General features: G+C 43.1%; 2 protein-coding genes across 5 annotated transcripts in view; both read left to right on the top strand.

Annotated features, from left to right (window-relative positions):
• LOC120369640 (calcium-activated chloride channel regulator 2-like) overlaps positions 1-3,644 on the top strand; it is a 35,414-nt gene extending 31,770 nt beyond the window's left edge. For all 4 annotated transcript variants that reach the window (XM_039483147.1, XM_039483145.1, XM_039483144.1 and 1 more), the window contains 2 exons: positions 554-793; positions 1,754-3,644. In XM_039483147.1, coding sequence (XP_039339081.1) covers positions 554-793; positions 1,754-2,166 — 653 coding nt within the window. In that variant the 3' untranslated portion in view covers positions 2,167-3,644. The remainder of the gene's footprint in view (positions 1-553; positions 794-1,753) is intronic.
• An 8,774-nt stretch (positions 3,645-12,418) lies between these two features.
• LOC120370871 (calcium-activated chloride channel regulator 1-like) overlaps positions 12,419-16,901 on the top strand; it is a 33,181-nt gene continuing 28,698 nt past the window's right edge. The window contains exons 1-4 of the mRNA XM_039486146.1: positions 12,419-12,573; positions 14,010-14,150; positions 14,602-14,752; positions 16,387-16,504. Coding sequence (XP_039342080.1) covers positions 12,424-12,573; positions 14,010-14,150; positions 14,602-14,752; positions 16,387-16,504 — 560 coding nt within the window. The 5' untranslated portion in view covers positions 12,419-12,423. The remainder of the gene's footprint in view (positions 12,574-14,009; positions 14,151-14,601; positions 14,753-16,386; positions 16,505-16,901) is intronic.

The raw sequence follows: 16,901 nt of genomic DNA, 5'->3' as shown, positions 1-16,901 counted from the left end.
TCATAATCAATCATCTTACATTCAGAATTGTTATAAAGGTTTAGCAAATGTCAAACACGTAACATTTTATGCTGAGTCCCAACTACTTCACTTAGGTATTATTTTCATTCTCATTAATTCAGTATTCTTGAAGATACAGAGAACATACTATGGAGTGATTCTGGTCTCCCAACACCACTGAGTTCAATGGAAACAACACGGAGTCCGGTGGCACCTTAAAGACTAACAGATTTATTTGGGCATAAGCTTTCATGGGTAAAAAACACACTTCTTCAGATGCAGGAAGAAGTTGTTTTTTTACCCACGAAAGTTTATGCCCAAATAAATCTGTCTTTAAGTGTCACCGGACTCCTCATTGTTTTTGTAGCTACAGACTAACACAGCTACCCCTCTGATACTTGAGTTCAGTGGAGTTATTCCTGATTTACAACTGTATAAGTGAGATCAGAATTGGGGTCATTATATCTTCAGAGCTCCGTAATGTGAAAATGTTGAGACAAGTCCAGTTGTGGGTGAGGTTTTATGTTAATTTTGTTTGTGTATGTGGCTGTAGGTAAGATCCAGATGAACCCACCAAGACCCTCAGTGATCAGTAATGAAGATATTCAAACCAGAGTAGGTGGCTTCAGCAGAACAGCTTCAGGAGGCTCCTTCATAATGTCTGCAGTTCCTACTAGACCCCATACTGATGTCTTTCCACCATGTAAAATTATTGATCTTCATGCCAGAACAGCCAACGATGTGATTATTTTGTCATGGACAGCATCAGGGGATGATCTTGACCAGGGGCAAGGTATGTTTGATGGTTTGTCACTTGTCATCTGATTGCAATGGAATTGCTGTGGCTGAAACAAATTTTCACTGGTTCCGCTTAACTGTGTCACAAAAACTTGCAACCACAACCATTTTGTACAGAGAAAAGACACCTTTTTTTAAGTGTCAGTACAGGTTTTGCCTGTGCAAACCAATATGCTTCTGAAGCATGAGAGCAGGTGAAGAAACTTTCTGAAATTTTTATCCACTATTTCTATGGTGTTGGTATGAAAAAAAAAGTCATTATGAACCAGTATGCTACCCATAAATGACCTATATGTGCCATTCCTGTCACTCAGCATGAAACACAGCATACACAAGATTTTGGGGGAATTTGATCCTATTGAAGTCAATAGGAGTTTTGCCATTAACTTCAATGGGGCCAGAATTTCACTCCAGGTTTTGGGATGATTTTGGACTGATTAGGCCAATGGGTTTTAAAAGAATTGCAAAAGTGGTGCTTGCAATTGTGATGGAAGGCTTTACCTCCATAATATTGTGGTATTGCTTTCTGAACAATCACAGAAGGGAGCCATGTGGTCTCCAAATGTGAAGGGAGAGAGTGGAGTGAAGAGTGAAAGCCTTTGACTCAATAATTTTACTACTTCATTCTAGGCTGAATTGAGTGAAGTTGGTAGGGCTGCGAGGCTTTGGGTGAGGACAGAATTATCCCATTCTGGCTATTAAATTCAATGTCGTGAATCTTTGTTTTCAGTGAGATTTCAAGTTCACAAGTGTTTCCTCAAGTCTCCCTCAAGTTAGCAGAGCAAGTGTTCTGTTATGGGGTCTGTCCAGCATGCAACCTTCACTGTTCAGATGGTTGAATTGGGTAACTTATGCTGCTAACAATTTGACTGCTTCTAAAGGAACAGATCAACAGTTTCAATTACAGGGTTAAATACATGCTGTATAAACTATGTTGACATATTTCCATTTTCAGCTGCAAGTTATGAAATAAGAACAAGTGAAAGTCCTCTGGAACTAAGAGACAACTTTGATAAAACTATGCTAGTGAATACTTCTGATTTGACACCTCAGCATGCTGGGTACAAAGAAATATTTGTATTTAAACCAGAAGCTTTTGCAACAGAAAATGTCACCATCATCTATGTGGCTGTACGTGTCATTGATAAAGCCTCCCTGCACTCTGATGTATCCAATATTGCACAAGCAGTGAAGTTTGTTCCCCCAATGGATTATCTCACTGGTAATACTGAGTACAGTATTTCAAGGATAGTGTTGCTAGGATTTGGGTTAATAACAGCAATTTGCCTTATTACAAGTGTAACCATATGTGCTTTAAAGAAAAGGAAGAAAGTGGTTAACACAGAAACGGCAACAACTCTACTGTGACTTAAGGTGAAAGTTTGGATGATGTCTACTTATTTTTCTAGTAGCTGTTTCGATTGTTTTTTCAAAAGCTACATAAAATAATTGCACTAGTACAGAAAAGGGTATATAAAAACAATTGTAAAGCCATAATGCAGAACTATATGAAACTGCTGTGATTTAGTAGTATCATATTGCATGTACACTGCATTGTACGTACTGCATATATACACCCTAAACTTATGCCACTTAAAGCTTTATGCCACTTGATTACATATTTTTATATATACAGTATGATGAAAAAAATGTAATTAAATTATTCATTCAATGTCTTAAATCTATATGCAAAAGAAGACGTACAGTGAGGTTTCCTGCAGCTGCCTGTATGGTGAACGTTTTTATTATTCAGTTCTCATGCATGTCATGGTATCCGGAGGGCGCAGTTGTTTAGAAGTGCACCCATTTGGAGGATGTGCTGTGGCAGGAAGGAGCTTCATGCTGGTCCTTGCCTGATTGCTCTCAGTGAACCAGGAAAGTACCATGTTTAGCGGGGACTAAAGTGCATGAGTGAAAGAAGTTTCCAAGGAATGCTGCAACCCAAGGAGCTTGTTCACTGAGAAAATGCAGTTGCAAATCTGTTTTCAGCCATTTAGAGTCAAACTCTCATAAAAATACTTGCAAGAGTTTGGAACCATTGAACCTCAAAGTTAGACATGAGGCAGTCTGATCTCAAACGATAACTTAAACCTAGTCCACACACCACCTCTTTTGCCCATTTCTACTAGAAATTGAGGTTTATAATGCAAACAATGAGCTATTAACTGTATCACTGTACGTACATTACCATAATACTGCTCCTAAAACGTCAAAGGGATTTCAAGGCAGCCTCTACATTCGTGCCCAGTATTTTGCATAAAAACTGTTGTACATATAAAAAGTGAAGTTTTACCACAAGTAGCATTTGTGCTTGTAAATCTGTTTTTTACCCACTGTTCATAAAGAAACTTGTGCTTTGTGCATGCATAAAATTTGAGGGTGTTAATTTGGAGAAGATTTGAACATGTTTTCAAAAAACGTAAATGTTACAGAGTATTGGTCTGCTTGTTCTTGGCATCATCAAACAAATGTAAAGAATGTAGCTTTTCACATACTAAGCCAAATCCACCGCTCATCCTACTACAACTGAAAACAATTGGCCAAATTTAAATCTAGTGAAACTCCATTGTCGTTAGCCATTTGATTAGTCAGTGGCTCTGAAGCATGGGGTATGTTGGTATGCCACTAATGTGATTTTGTTTTCTATCTGCTGCACCTTTAAAAGTTTGGTTTTTCTGAGGAGATAACAAATGTGGAAGAGTTCTCTCTCTGTCCTATCCTATAGCATTTACCACAAGGTAAGCACTTTACCCCACCTCTGGGTAGAGTAACTCACCCACAGTAAAACTAAAGAGCTTTGCCTCCGCTATGTTTTTACAGTGGGATCGCTAACACGCATAAGTTATCCTGTTTTAAACCATACCCTTTTTTTGTCAGTGAAGACACACCCTCAGAGTCAGGTGTTTGCAGAGGCAGAACTGATTCAGCATGTAAATCAGAGGTAGCAGATACTGTTCTCCCACAGAATTTTTACTTTTGTTTCTTGTTTTGTTGAAGTGGGAGTAGACTGGCTCTCTGCTGACAAGCCCGGTCTGAACTACATTTAAAAAAGCACTAAACAAGACAAGCATTTTTAGCCTAACCAAAAGAAGGCTGAGGGGATACGTGATTGCTCTCTATAAATACATCAAAGGGATAAAAACCAGTTAGTGAGAGGAATTTAAGTTAAGCACCAGTGTGGATAAAGGAACAAATGGATGTAAACTGTCCAACAAGTTTAGGTTTGAAATTAGACAAAGATTTCTGACCATCAGAGGAGTGAAATTTTGGAACAGCCTTCCAAGGGGAGTAAAGGGGGCAAAAAACCTAATTGGCTTAAAAACTGAGCTTGATAAGTTTATGGAGGAGATGGTAGGATGGGACTGCCTATCAATGGCATGTAGCTGATCTGCGACTGCTAGCAGTAACTATCCCTGGTGATGGGACACTAGATGGGGAGAATTCAGAGAATTCTTTCCCGGGTGTCTAGTTGGTAGGTCTTCCCAAATACTCGGTCCAACTCAGGGGCGCTGGAATGGGGGGGCCAAGGGGCCCTGGCTCATCCACTTTTTGCCATAGGCTCAGCCCCTTGCCCCTCCTTTTCCCCCTGAGCCTTGAGCCCAGGCAGCTATGGGGAGCCTTGGACCCTCTGCTGGCCTGCGGGTGGGGGTTGAGAGCAGCCCTCAGCCCATGTCCCTGGGCCCCCCACCCAGGGCAGGTGGAGGTTCCACGGCTTCATATAGCTGCCTGGGCAGCTCTTGCCATGGCCTGGCTCTGACATGGGGAGCTGAGGGCTGCTCTCGGGCTCGTCCACGCTGGCTCCAGCTTAGCCAAGGGGTGGGGCCTCAGGGGGAAGAGGAGGGGTGGGTCACAAAGGGGGCCTGGTCTTATGCCCCCCACCCTCCATCTAGGCAGAATCCATCACCCCTGGTCCAACTGATCACCATAATTGGGGTCAGGAAGGAATTTCCCCTCAGGTCAGATAGGTGAACACCCCTCCCCGCCCGGGGTATTTCCTATCATCTGCAGCAGGGGGCAGGAGCAGGGGCTGTTCTGAACTAGTGTAAATGGTGAATTCTCTGTAATTTCAAGTCTTTCAACCATGATTTGAGGACTTCTGTAACTCAGCCAGAGGTTAGGGGTCTATTACAGGAGTGGGTGGGTTAGGTTCTGTGGCCTGCAATATGCAGGAAGTCAGACTAGATGATCATTATGGTCTCTTCTGGCCTTACACTCTATGAGTCTAAAAGAGGGAGTTTCATTTGGTGCTTTGAACACTTTTGGGCTAATGCAGATGGGAAGAGGAGCAGAGGAGCAGCAAGGGTGGAAAAGGGACCTGAAAGGAGGTGATGGGAAGGAAAGAAAACAAGTGGAGAAATGAGGAGGAAAAGATGAATTGGACAAGAGCAGAGAAGGAGTCTGGAATAAAAGAGCTCAGCTGGAATGGAGAGAGAGAAAATCAGGAGCATACAGGACATGGGGCAGCCAGAGGAGGGGCTGGTGCCCCTGAAGATCTGTTCTCCATGGAGTTGTAGGTTAAGAGAAGGCTGACGGACACTTTGAACAACTGGGAATCCAACCCTAGCTCAGGAAGACTTGAAGAATTCCCCAACTTTTACTGCACTTGCAGGTAGGATGAGTGGGGAAGAAGAGAAAAAATGGGATTCTGAGTAACTCTGAAGGAGAAGAGGGAAATAGGGAAAAGAGTAAGCAGTTAAGAGAAGAAACGGGGAAGGGTTAAATGAGGGGAGACCTGGAAGGGTGAGAAATGTAAAGGCCAAGGGAGCTGTTTTCATCCTTGCTCCCACCCTGCTGCCAGGGATACTGCTGGGCATCCCCCACAACAAGCCACAGAGACTGGGTATTTTTCCCCAGTCCAGCACGCTCCCTATTATTGGGGTGGGGCACCCAGGAGAGTTTCCCTTTCGCTCTGTGGCTTGATTAAGCAGTGCCTCAACACAGCTTTTCCTCCCTGCTCCTCGCTCAACCTGCTTCCATCACAGTGGGGTGGGAGTGGGGCTAGTTGTGCTAAGCTTCCTTCTTTTCTTGGTGCAAACACCATCATGATGACAGTAGCTGCTGGCTTTCAGACAGAGGCAGCCCAGTGAACACCTCTAGTGGAGGGCTGAGGCTTTCGTGTGCATGATTTAAAGAGAAAAGCTCCATTAAACACAATGAGGAGGATTATTTTAATAACTTTGCCAGGCTGGGGTCAAGTGCCTCGCATATGATTTCATATTATTGCTGTGAGCCAGTCTGATTGTGTTGGGTAGGGAAGAGATGGGGGAAATACCAGAGACACCGGAAGACAGAGGTGAAAGTAAGCCGGTACGGGCCGGTACGGAGGACTGGTAAGAAAAGGAGACTGGCTGAGGGAGGGAGAAGCCTGCCCCCTGCATAAGAATAGTTTAAACTCAGCTGTTCCCTGAGCGGTTCAGCCCCTGGGGTTAGGAGCGGTTTCTGGCATCCTTGTTAATTTCACTCACAGTAGCTGGGGGTCGGGGGTCGAGTGTGTTTGACCATGGCAGGGGCAGTCCTTTTCTGCCCCCGGGAGGAGGGGATCTCTCCAATACTAATATACACAACAAATACAAGCATTTGGCTGCACAGCTTAAATCCAGAGCTAATAAAAGCAGGTGGAAGGGAAAACTCACTGTCACATTGGTTTCTCATCTTCTCCCTCCCCCTTCCCCTCCTCCAGCCAGGCTGCAGACAAGGTTCTGCATTCCTGCCCTCCGCCCAGCAGGCAGGGCCGGCTCCAGGCACCAGCTTATCAAGCAGGTGCTTGGGGCAGCAACTCCAGAGCGGGGCGGCACTTTCAAGTATTCAGCGGCAATTCGGCGGAGGGTCCCTCACTCCCGTTCGGAGCGAAGGACCTCCCGCTGAATTGCCGCAGATCGTGATCGCGGCTTTTTTTTTTTCCTCTGCTTGGGGCAGCAAAACCCCTGGAGCCGGCCCTGCCAGCAGGGGTTCTCCTCTAGGCTCTAGCTTGCAGTAGGGACACTGGCAGAGATGCCTGCTGCTGCTGCCTGCATAAGAACAGTTTAAACTCAGCTGTTCCCTGCGCAGTTCAACCCCCAGGGTTAGGAGCCGTTTCTGGCATCCTTGTTAATTTCAGTCCCAGTTGTTGTTGTTGTTGGGGGGTGTGTGTGACCATGGCAGGGGCAGTTCTTTTCTGCCCCCATGATGAAGGGATCTCCTATACACAAAAAACACAATCAAAATCAGGAACCATTTCCAAGTTCAAATCTATCCAATTCCCTCCCCAGCAGAGGATCATGACTGTGATGTCCAAACTGCTTGCAGATCCTCTTTGAAATGTTACTGAACCGTGCAGGGAACAGCTGAGTTTAAACTGTTATGCAGGAGGCAGGCTTCTCCCTCCCTCGGCCAGTCTCCCTGCTGCAAGCTAGAGGGAAGCCCCTGCAGCTGCTGCTCAGTGCCAGGCAGGGAGAAGGCACGGAGCCTAGTGTCAGCAGCCTGGCTGGAGGAGGGAAGACACGCAAAAAAATGTGACAGTGAATTTTCACTTTTTCAGGTTTATTCCAATAGTAAAGTTTTATTACAGACAGTACTGGTAGTAGTAATAGTAGCTTTATTTTCTCTATCTATGTCATGCAATGGTAGAGATCCTTGAAGTACTTAGGAGAGGTGGTTGCTTGCGATTGGACCATTGGGTAAGAAATGTAAATTACTTTCACCCCTGCCCAAACCCCAGGGCTCCCAGCCGCCTCTGCAGCTGGTAGCTCTGGCGGGTGATTTAAAGGGCCCGGCTTCTAGCTTCAGATGAATCCCTGAGCCCTTTAAATCCTGATTTAAAAGCCCCAGGGTTTAAAGGCCCCACCTCTTCCGATAGAGGCCATGCCTCTTCTGGTTGAGGCCCCTCCCCCTCCGCAGGACTCTGGAGTACTAGTAAGTCCTTTAAGTTACTTTCACCCCTGCCAGAAGATGGGATCCAGAGGAAAGAAGAGAAAGATACAAGATCACAGAACTGATATAAGGGAGGAGGTCAAAACACTTAAGGGGGAGGTGGGGTGAAAGAATGGAAGATGAAAAGTGGGGAATGGAAAGGAAAGCCACACCATTTTAAGCTTAGGAATCTTTTTTTTTACCGTATTTGCTAATGCTATTGTTGTCAGATGCTACCGATGTGGTGCTCTGTTCTGTTCAATGTTGATATCAATCGGTTGCGTGCATGTGTTCCCTCTGTGTGCTGCCCCAGCTCTGCGCAGATCGCTGACACAGCAGACCCGACGAGAACCCCCAATAACCACAGACTCTAGTAAGGTACGAAGGCACTTCGGACAGGTTTATTGTCAAACGAAGCACAATGATAGTTCCCTCTAGACTTTACTCTACAGGAAATACTACGAATATGTGCCCCGTGGCAATGGACTCAGCTCAGTCAGTGGCAGGAATTTCCACTGCCCCCTAGGCCAGACAAAGACACCGCCCCAAGGATGCATTCTTATCCACAGGTACAAACAAGTTACACATCACTCCTGATGTATTGAGGTGCAACCCCTCTACGTAGCAAGGTGCCGCCTCTCACCTTGTACATGTTGATTTGAACAAAACAACTCTATCCATCATATTACCCTTTTGCCCCTGTCATTGGGATGGGTCAGCCTGTTCCTTGTTATCTGTGTGGAATGTACAAGTATGTGAATGTTCTGGTATCTGGTGTGCAGTACCTTTTAGGTATGTCTCTTTGTGCAGCATCAGCCCTTTCTTTGCCAGCTTCTGTGAGCAGGGCCTGCCTCTGGCTCACAGCTTAACTTTGCTTTATGTTAGCAAAGTCTTGACCATTACCTTAGTTCAGGCCTTAGGCCTCAAACCAGGCCTCTGATACCAAGATTTATATCTCAGGGCCTCCTCTTACAACAGCCAGTTGCATGCTTATGGTTGGCCATTTATCTGTCTTGACTTTGTCTGTAAAATGGCTTTGTAAAAGTATTTTCATTCTTTCTAAAGTGCAGTTACATTAGCTATAAGATGTAGCTGAATCTGTTTTTATAAGAACAATATAAGCCTTTTTTGCAGGAGTCCACAACTGAATTCTCTGCAGCCTCATACTTCCTTCTACCACTGTAGTGGAAAATGGAACTCACCAGGTTTTGTACAGTTGGCTTTGTGTGCTGTGCTGCAATAAAATTACTTTCTACCTAGGACTAAATGAGGTTCTTAAGTTTAGGGTGGTGCTTCGGAGGGGGGTGGCACGCCCATTACTGGAATGCTACTTGGTGAACTGTATTACTGTAAAAAGGGCCAGATACTTCTCTCTGCAGTGGAGAGGGAAGTAGGACTGTGGAAATCGGTAGGTGAGGCTGTGCAGCAGGTCAAAGGAGGTTACATGGCAATATCTCTCCATGACATCGCTACTTCTTCAGATAGGTCCATGGCTCAGAAGCAGTGATGGTCTCTGTTACAAGACTGACCATCCCAGAACACCCCTTCAAGACCCAGCACTGCAGCACTCTTCCTCAGTTTCCCCACAGTGATCTTCAGCCTGCTCCAGCCATAGAGGTAACTTGGCCTCCAGGCCAAACTACTTCAAAGCATCCATCCTCTTCCCAGGTAACAGACTCCTTTAATCCAGTCCAATATAACATCAACACAACAGTGCCTTCAGTCCACTCGCCTCCACCTTCAACCCCCTTCCTTACAGGCAGGTTCTCAGCAGCAACAGCTCTCTCACCATCTAACAGCCAGCTGCTGGGCTCTGGTCAACACATGTACCCAGGTCAGGTCTGCCCTCCTACCAACGGCCTCTGGCAGGCTCCAGTCCTCAACCAATTTCTAGCTCAAGGCCAGTTTCTTGCCTCACATCAGAACAGCCTGTTCACTCTCCTCCCATCCAGCCCTTAGCTGCTGGGCTTTCATTCTCAACCACCGAGTTCTGATCCAGTCCATGAGGTGCTGGTTCCCGTTGGGCTCTGTCTTCACACACTACCCCAGCTTTGGCATTCAAGCCTCCAGACCAGCTTTTTGTCCTCCCCACTCTCCTCCCAAGCCAGCCCTCAACTGCTGAGTTTTCCTCTTTTTCAGCTCCACACTCTGCACAGATGTAGCCCGGTGGGGATAATTGAACAGGGCTGCCCAAGACCTGTTCCTTAAAGAGGCAGGCTACCTTGCTATACAATCTCACTTTTGAACGACCTCCTTCCTGGCCATTGACTGTGACTGTTCAGCTCAAAGACTTGCAGAAGTGAGTGACAAAGTACTCAAAAGTTTCTGCTCCTTCCTTATATACCATTGCCTGAGGGTAGAGATAGGGAACATGTGCCTATTCTTTGCCCATCACACTAGGCCTCAGAGTTCATCATCAGAAAGGGCATTTCTCCAGGGCTTCCAAGGATTTGCTGATCACTGGAGAAGAATCATCAATCTTGATGTAGAGTGGTCTGGAAAGGTCCGTGATGTCAGACTCTTTAGAAACTCAGGCCTATTTTCTACAATAAAAAAAGGAAATTTTCCTTCCAGGCCCACTATGGGTATCAATGGCATTCTGATTCCCACTGTCATTCTGGGAGACCCTCTCTGCTTCCCTGGCATATGAAGCCTTTTACTGGACACTCGGATGGGAGAAAGGAGCTGGTTACCTGTACCCTGAGCAATCACAGAACGTCAGAGGAGTATGTATGTGAAGGCTGAAAGGGAGATGGAGATGGCTCGATGATAAAGTTTGAGGCTGCTGAGCAATATCTGCCACATGCGATAACTGCTCACTGTATTTTGCACCACATCTGTGAGCGCAAGGGATAAAGTCTTACTGATGGCTCTCAGGCAGAGGTGCAGAGACTTTCAGAATGTTATGAACAGCCAGAAAGGCTGCCTCAACAGACTGCAGCAAATCATCGGGGCCCCCAGGGATGCCTTATGCTCCTAGTTTGAACTTAGGAGCTAAAATGCTGAAATGAAATTGTATTATGCATGGTGTAAGGATTTCATTAGTCTGTGTGGAAGAGTTTCATGAAATGAATTTTCTTTATGCTTTTATACTTTATGCTTTTTGCAACAATTTTATGAAAGGGCATTTCTTATATTTTCTGGCATATGGCACTTTCATAAATCTGTCAGTAATAACCTTCAGTGATTCACCCTCGTGGTTACTCAGAATGATTGTTTTACCCTTCAGGGATTTCATGACAGTTAAAACAAGGGACACACAGACTTTACAGAAGCACTTTTAAACAATCACAAGAGATATACAGACCTATGGAAAAATAATAAACAGCTGCATACAAGACTCTGCTCAGTTTCCTGGCGCAGCCGGCTCAGGGAGTGCCTGAGCTGCTCAGGGGCCCCTGGGTCAAATCACACTGGCCGCTGCAGAAATCACGGAGGTCCCTGAAACCCATGGAATCTGTGACTTCTGTGACAAACTCACAGCCTTAATTATAAGGCCAGTTAGTCTAACATGGCTCCCCGGCAAATTAATGGAAAAGCTTATGTGAGATTCAATCAATAAAGAATTAAATGTTGGGAATATAATGAATGCAAATTGCTGTGATTTCATGGAAAATGGGCCTTGTCAAACAAACTAGATTTCATTTTTTGATGATTCCAAGTTTGGTAGATAAAGACAACTGTGTAGATGTAATATACTTACATTTTGTATGGTGTTTGCATGTCTGATTAAATATGTGCACTATACATTATCAATAGAGCACACATTAAATAGATTAAGACATCTTACTGCTAGCTCTAGTGTGAGTGATAAATCATGGGAACAAACTGCCAAGGGAAGTGGTGGATTCTCCATCAGGCAAAGTCTTCAGATCGGGACTGGGCCTTTCTGGAACACATGTTTTAGTCATAAAATCCCATTGCCTGTACTATACAGAAGGTCAGACTAGATGATCTGATAGTCCCTTTTGGCTTTAAAATTGATGCATCTGTGAATTGTGACTGCAGTTATATGCACTGTTGAAGTAAAACAGCTAAGCCGAGTGGAAGTGTTCTCTCTACAAAGCAATTTAAATTACACATATTAGAATGTAAAGTTACATACAGTACATACCAATTGTCCCTATTTTATTTATATAGTATCATTTCTGACCTTCCATTAACCTTTATCTTTCTCATTAATTGAATTAATAGATTTCAAATATTGGGCAGGTATGACAAATTTCTACAGTACTTTTTAAAGCATCTAATGAAAACTAATAGGTCCTCTGATACATTCCATATAGAATTTCTCTCTCAAATCACATAGATTAGCACTAATCTGTGTTTGCCACTCAATCTGCATTTGTCCCATTCAGTAGTACATAGCTGTTGTACTGATCAGAGTTTTCTCATACAAGTCCCGAAGTGCCGTGTTTACCAGTTGACTATTTGCGATACTGTATTTTACATGTTTTACCAAATATTTATAATATATTCATGACAACATGAATGGGTCACTTCAAGATGCATCAATTGGATAAGGAAATACAGTTCAGATTATTACAGTTGTCAAGAATTTCCACATATTAGTATGTTACCTGACACCATCAGATTGACCACAGTTATGCAATCTGAATTTACACAACGGATCTGTATATACTTGCCATAAAATGTACAGATACTTTTGTGTAAATAAGCAATTGTATAAATAGCTGTGCCACCATGTTTATAACAAAAATTGTGGAGAAAGGGACAATGAGGGTGTTCAAGAGCTTGACTCTTTTATTTCTGCTACTTGTAGTGAGAGGTTCTATGGTACAGCTGAAAAATGGTGGCTATGAGGATATTGTTATTGCAATTAACCCTGAGCTACCAGAAGATGACAATATCATAAGAAACATACAGGTAAGAACTTTGGTATATGTAATGTCCTTCAGTGACATTCAGACTTCTTGGTTATTTCTACCTCTAGATTAGCAGTAATCTTAAAAGACCAGTTCCAGCCCTGATTAATGTCAATGCAAGGTTTTCCCTTTTGATTTTCATGGGAGTTAGATCAAATCCATTATTACCAAATTTGTTCTTAGCTTGAATTTTTCTTCTTAAGTGCTGGTGTTAATGAAATGAGTGTACTAATCTCTTGAAGTTTAACAGGACTACTATGGCTCAGGGCCAGGCTGATTCTGTGTATCACCTTCTTTCCAAAACATGAGTATTTTAGACTAGAGAATCTCCGGAACATGGCTATTTAATTACCCTTTACTGTACCTCCATTACAATGTTTGCCATCTGCTTTTATCCCTCCTTTCCCCTGTCCTTGCAGATATTCACTGTGTTCTTAAAACCCGTGGTGTATATAGTGATAGTTTTGGTTTTAGTTAGCCTTTCATTTCTCAGTGTCACCATGTAAATCTTTGCTCCATCTTCACAATGGGGGAGGGATAGTTCAGTGGTTTGAGCATTGGCCTGCTAAACCCAGGGTTGTGAGTTCAATCCTTGAGGGGGCCACTTAGGGATCTGGGGCAAAAATTGGTCCTGCTAGTGAAGGCAGGGGGCTGGACTAGATGACCTTTCAAGGTCCTTTCCAGTTCTAGGAGATTGGTATATCTCCAATTATTACCTACTACATGATTTGGTCATTGAGCATTCAGTTGCTGCTACCCCTCTGATACTAGTTGCTGTAAAGAGAACAATAAACTGAAGCAGGCATAGCCATTAACTAGTGACCCCAAAACTACTCAGGAGAGGAGGGGAAGGAGCAAGGAGGAGGGGAACAGAAAAATAGTGACAAAGTAGTGCCAACTGTAGAGGCAGGGAAAAGGTACAATCCTATAGAAGTGGAGCAAAGAAAGGAGGAATCCCAGGGAGAAGAAAAAGGAAACCACAGGTTATTACTTACTATTTATCATTTTATTTGATTCATCAAGCACCACAGTGCACTTTAGCAATCAATGAAAAAGACTGATGCAGGCCCCAACCATCCTTCATCTCAGGCCCATGTAAATTTTTTGAGGAAATGCCATGTCTGGAAGGTTCTCTGTCAGGTTTTATTTTCAGGGATAGATTGTGGTTTTTATCATAAGCCCTGAGCAAGGGGTGGTTATATTTCTACTCCCCTAGGAGCAATCCAGAGTCTCTCAGAGTTACAATTTGGTCTCTCCTTGCTCCATGAGGGAAATAATCTGTCCCAGCCTTTCCCTTGGCCAAGGTTGGTTTCTTTCTATGTCTTCACATATTTAATGTTACTTTATGTACCCTTGTTTCCCGGCAAGGCTAAACTACTCATTGCCTCTACCATTCAATTCTTAATTCATAAGGCATTTCTTTTCTTTCCCTACCAGGACATGGTCAAAGAGGCTTCTACTTACTTGTTCACTGCTACAAAACAGAGATTTTTTTTCAAGGCTGTAAAAATTATAATTCCTCTGCATTGGCTGCCAAAACCTGAGTATTTAAGTGTAAAAACAGAGTCATATGATAAGGTAAGACTTAGAGCACCTTTACAAACCAAAAGTATTTGTTGTGTTCATAAGTGTAAGATATAGAGTCTTGTCTACAGGGTGGAGTAATGCACCTATAGAGGTATAATTTCTAAAACACATTAACGCGTTGCTCATTAATTGGTCCTTGTAGACCCTGCTGGTGTGCACTAAGTGTTCCCTGGTGCACTTTAACATAATGCTGCACTTTAGAAATCACCCCCATATAGTGCATGTTACCGCACCGTGTAGACAAGCCCTAATTTTTTTCAGTAATATAGAAATATAAATTGCACTTTTTAGAATTTGTATTGCCCTCTAGTGCCCAGTCCTGCAGTCCTTATCTGGAGGAACAATCACTGGGAGTGAAAGCTGCAGATGAGCCCATTCATCAGAATCATCTGTCACCCTCCATTTCCTGATGCTCTTTAAACAAGGACCATTTTATTTCTAGGCAGATGTTATCGTGGCTAATCCTTACTTGAAGTACGGAGACGATCCCTACACGCTGCAATATGGAGGATGTGGGGAAAAGGGACGATACATTCATTTCACTCCCAACTTCCTGTTAAATGACAATTTGTATAACATCTATGGATCACGAGGTAGCACCACCTACTGGACCTTAATTTTCTGCTTTTGTTGTTATAAATATGCAATGGGCCAGATTTTCCAAAGTGACTAGTGATTTGAGATGCCTCCGTTTTTGATTGCCCAACCTGCTTTAAAGGAACCTGTTTTTTCACACAGTGTTGAACATCAGGCTCCCTTGAGGAGTCTTAAGTTGGACACTCAGAAATGGGGGCACCTAAAATGACCACTCTCTTTTGAAAATTTTGGCTCATATTTTTACAGTAAATGAAGGTTGTTTTTCCTCTTAAATCATTGCCTGGACTTGGAAATACCATATATCCTAACATTACAGTGCAGCAAGCTAGTCTGAGAGTTGAGGTGGGTGTAACCTGCGGAACATGAAGGTAAAACCAGTCCCAGAGGATTCTAGAATAGACCAAACTCTCATGAGCGGATCCTGCTCTGAGGACACGAAGGTTTTTCTTGGAACTTCTGAAAGCCACATCTGCCCAACTACCCTTCTGTAAGTGCACATTCACAAGGAATTAACAATATTCCCATTTTGATTTCATCAGCATATTTTTTTGACTGCATGGGCATTGCCTATGTGAGGCCATTAATAAGCAAATAAAAAAGCCCCAATAGAGACCCCTGAGTTTTGTGCAGTGTAACCTGCTGTTATTAACAACGACTTGCTCCTATGCCCATTAACCAATATATTGTACAATTTATTTATCTCTGTTCCATACCCAATTAGAATCAATTATTTATGTGAGCTAGATCAAAAGCAGCCCCTCAAATCTGAACCCTGGTAAAGGTGCAAGGTTATTTGGATTCAAATCGAAGATGAACCTGCATTAGATTGGATCAAAAATGTATAGGTATTTGTCCTAAAATGGTGGAAATCTCACCAGAACAGTCTTTCTCATCAGATTTCTGGCATTTGGGACAAAAATCTTAGAACAATTCGCTGGACTCCAGTAAAGTCAAATACAAACCCAAATTCTAGCCTGGGGAAGCACTGAACTCAAACCTTGAATTCTGGCTTAATCTTAATCTGATCTGAGCGCTGCTTCCTTGGCCTATCTCTAATTGAAAGCTTTAGGTAGACAACATTATGTACATTCACCATGTCAATGGCTTTACCAACACCTGCAAGAAAGGGGTTAGATTGTTCTGGTGAGATAGTTTGGTTTTCTGGAAAAGTATTTTGGTTGTCTAACCTTTTACACTTTATCTGCCTGCAACTATCTAAGTAATCCTTAGTTTTATCCTGAGCTGAACTTAAACTCACTTCTCTATGGTTTTCTAATATACACCTTTTCCTTTGTGTTATATAAGAGCCAAGAATTATTATTTTAAAAGACATGGGTAGCATGAGGCACCTTGCTTGATACCAGGAATAGACAGAAGTTACTGTCTGCAAACAGAGGTGTCAGATCTTTACCCAGGTCTGTTAATACTCTGGAAGGGTTAATCTGAACACAGTGATCTGTTTGGGTTTAAAGTCGGATCCCGCAGTGAGTGCTGTGTGGGTGCAGGGGTCCAGCCAAGCAGAGCTCATTGCAGGATTGTGCCCTAAATTTGTTTAAATGACCTACAGGAATTTAAAGTAAACTTTAAAGTGTTGTATTTAGAATTCACACATGCTCCTGCTCTTCCACAGCCAAAGTTTTTGTCCATGAATGGGCCCATCTTCGTTGGGGGGTGTTTGATGAATACAATAATGATGCACCTTTCTATGTGTCTGTAGACTCTGGAAAAGCAAGTGTTGAAGCAACAAGGTACCGGTGCTTTTTATATTTTGTCTTCAGTTGATGACATTTTAAATAGTTCAGTGACATTTGGCACATAATGGTCTTCTGTTTTCTTTCTGTACTTTGAGCCCATGCAAAGAGTCTTGGCGAGTTGTTCAGAGGATTAAAAAAGAAGTTTATACAATAATGTTTAACTAACAATATTGCTCCCCACAGATCAGTCTCATTGAATTGCAGTCACTATAATCCATCACACTTTCTATACAAATAGTATAAAAAGTATGAGCTTTTAATTTAAATGCAATTACAGATTTGAATTCCTGTTCTCTACATTTTGATTTACTATGGCTTTATCCAATAGCAGTTAGCATGTAGTAAATAAGAATTTTTTCTCAAGTTCCTTGGGGGAGTGATCCTTGAAGTT

This window comes from Mauremys reevesii, linkage group 8 (genome assembly GCF_016161935.1).
Source record: "Mauremys reevesii isolate NIE-2019 linkage group 8, ASM1616193v1, whole genome shotgun sequence".
Taxonomy (NCBI): Eukaryota; Metazoa; Chordata; order Testudines; family Geoemydidae; genus Mauremys; species Mauremys reevesii.
The sequence above is the reverse complement of the archived record's forward strand: the minus strand, read 5'-3'. Positions and strand labels throughout refer to the sequence as shown.